Genomic DNA, 2,823 nt, shown 5'->3' on the forward strand with positions numbered 1-2,823 from the left:
TACACGAGGCACAAGTGGTAACACTATTCTACTAGGAAGCTTTACAAATGTGCGCTTCAGATGAGGCATTTTTCATTGCCTTCTTTAAAATCTACACTTGAAAAGCAAGAGCAAGCATAGTAACAGAAGAGTTTTAAACATTCTGCTAATAAAGGAAGCCAGATTTTATGAATTTCAGAGTTTTTACTTTTGAACCAAGAGTATCATGTTTCTTTCACTTAATTTCCTCTGTTAGCTGCACACCTTGCAGCCAGACCCCTCCTTTTTACTTCACCCAGAAGACATTCTAGTCCTATATGTCATGAGTAGCATTTTTGAGTCTGTTCCCATGAAGCCAAACATAAAACTTCAGTTGGCTTGTGTGGAAACAGAATTAAACCATGCTGTGAACTTTTGAAAATCTTATCTTTATTTCTCTCTCTCCTTTTTTTTTTTAATGTTGTGAAGTAGCATAATACTATACTTTAGTGGGGTGCTTAGTTATTATATAAATAGTATTATTTTTCAAAAGCTGCTGTACAAAAAGGGTGTTGGCACTGGAAAATGGGTGTGATAGTTCTAAAGTCTTTTTGAATCTTTTATTCCAGGGGTGTCAAATTCATCTGATCCTGTGGGTCCATGACCCTGATGAATAGCAAGGGACTGGCCTTTGGGCTGCATCAGGCCCATGGACTTCCCCCACATGCCAGATCCAGCCCCTGTGGTGCCTGCTCTGGCTGGTTGTGGATGCAAGTTGCATACTGGCAACTGATAGACAGCCCTCCTCGCTCTTGGCACCACTTGCTGGATCCAGAGTCTGCTCTACCAGGTCTGGGACTGTGCCACATGCAGCGTCTGCTCTGGGACCTGATCTGCATGTGGCACCTGCCCTGGACCAGTGGGTGGCTTGTGGCCTGAACTGACCAGAGCAGGCACCACAGACACAATCTGGCAAGCTGGGGGTGTGGTCCCATACTGGTCCAGAGTGGGTGCTGCATGCAGGGCGTGTCCCAGAACCTGCGTGTGGGGCTGGTCCAGCGTGTACCATTTGTGGTGTGTGGGTCAGCTTGGGACCAGAAGTTGGGTGACGTGGCTCCATGGGCTGGATTTTTGACATCCCTGTGATGTGAAATATATCCTTTCTGTGTTTAAAAATAAATAAAAAGCTTCTGCTGTTGCGTGCTTCCTAGAAAGTTGCATAAGTGACGGAAGAACCAGAGCAAAAATATTTTGGATGAGGTTTTCAAAGCAGTTTAGCAGTTTTAGAACATCTCTTTTAATGGAAAATGTTAATTGTACTATCTGTTTCCCTAAATGTTCATAGCATATTTTTATTGTGCGTGTGAAATCCTAGTTTCAAAGAGACTGAGACTGACAAAGACTTTTAATATAGTTGAGCTTTACCAATGTTTCTTTTCAAAATATTCTAGTTGGAAAGCTTGGAAATAACATCTTTCTTTCCTGTTTAGTCAGATATATTCAGTATAAGCCACATGTAGTTGATGCTAAGTGAGTGGCAAAGTGCTTTTTGAGCTTTTGCAGGAGGCATGTAGATCTGTCACAGTCTTGCATAAGATTATAAGAGCTGCCAGACTCGATCAGACTGCAGGTCCATCTACCCCAGCGTTCTTTATCACATAGTGGCACAGTGGATGCTAAGGGGAAAAATATTTCTGCAGGGTATATTCAGACTGATCTTTCCTTGTTCTTCATCCTTTCTATCTTCCAGCAGTTAGATGTAGCACCATATTTATCTACCTTAAAACAGAGTTTAAAATTCATCTTGTGGGTCCCTCCCTCCCTCCCACACTGGTCAGAACTATGTATGTATGTTGGATACAGCCTTAGTTTCCAAGCAAATGCAAAGATTTCATGTTTTGTCTCAGATTAGATAGCTTTTAGTATTGAGGCCTACGCTATTTTCTAGCCTCCTTGCTTCTGTTTATTTTATTCTACAACCTTTCCAGCTCAACACTTAGTTTCTCTCGTTGTGGCTTCCTAAATTATTTCTCTCAAGATTTAACCTTTCTAAAGACAAAGACTCGACTTCCTCATTTGCTTCAGGCTAAAGGGATATCTGTCAAATATTTTCTGTTTAATTTTGCGCTATTTATTAAATATGTCAGTGTGCATGACATTTTGCAGAGAGACTGAGGCCACAGTACTTTCACTAAGGAATTTAAAATTAAAACCCTGGGGAAAAGGTGGTGGTTTTTAGCTTTTGAGAATAACAAGATAGGGAAGAATCCAGAGGTTAAGGGTTATTATAGGTCTGATACTGTTAAGGCAAAGAGAATAAAGCTACAGATTTCCTGAAATTTAATTTTCAGAGGTAAATTTCATGACAAAGTTTAGGTTGGGAAAGAAATGACAGAAGATGGAACAGAATGTGAAAGAAGGAATATAGATAATGTCATTTTGTGGTTCATATTGGATCTGTACCATAGTGCAGTGTCTTTCTCTGTGTTTAAAGTGTTGTCATATTTTTCTGTTCAGTGATATAAGGCAGAGGATTCAGCACAGAATTGCTCAGGCATTTGGTATCAGCTCTTCTTCCATGTATCTGACCAAGCCAACTTTCTTCTCAAGAATAAATAACACTGAGGCCAAGACAGCCCATGATGAGTACTGGCACCCCCACATTGACAAGGTAAGTGGAAGCTGAGAAGGGCAGGACATTTCCTCTTGATATTAAATGGCTTTGGAGACTGAGCATCAAAGTGTTCCAGACCATATACTAATCATGGTTGGAAAATGTTTGTAGGCTGGATCTGTAAAAATTGTTTCAGTTAAAGAAACTTGGATGAAGAATAAACCAAATCACCTTTTTTTTTTTTGGCAGTC

General features: G+C 40.4%; 1 protein-coding gene across 1 annotated transcript in view; it reads left to right on the forward strand.

Moving 5' to 3' along the window:
• The window catches only part of OGFOD3 (2-oxoglutarate and iron dependent oxygenase domain containing 3), a 176,857-nt gene that overhangs the window by 108,153 nt on the left and 65,881 nt on the right, over window positions 1-2,823 (forward strand). The window contains exon 7 of the mRNA XM_019501553.1: window positions 2,476-2,629. Coding sequence (XP_019357098.1) covers window positions 2,476-2,629 — 154 coding nt within the window. The remainder of the gene's footprint in view (window positions 1-2,475; window positions 2,630-2,823) is intronic.

This window comes from Gavialis gangeticus, unplaced genomic scaffold (genome assembly GCF_001723915.1).
Source record: "Gavialis gangeticus isolate Ggan-Ray unplaced genomic scaffold, GavGan_comp1, whole genome shotgun sequence".
NCBI classification, from domain to species: domain Eukaryota; kingdom Metazoa; phylum Chordata; order Crocodylia; family Gavialidae; genus Gavialis; species Gavialis gangeticus.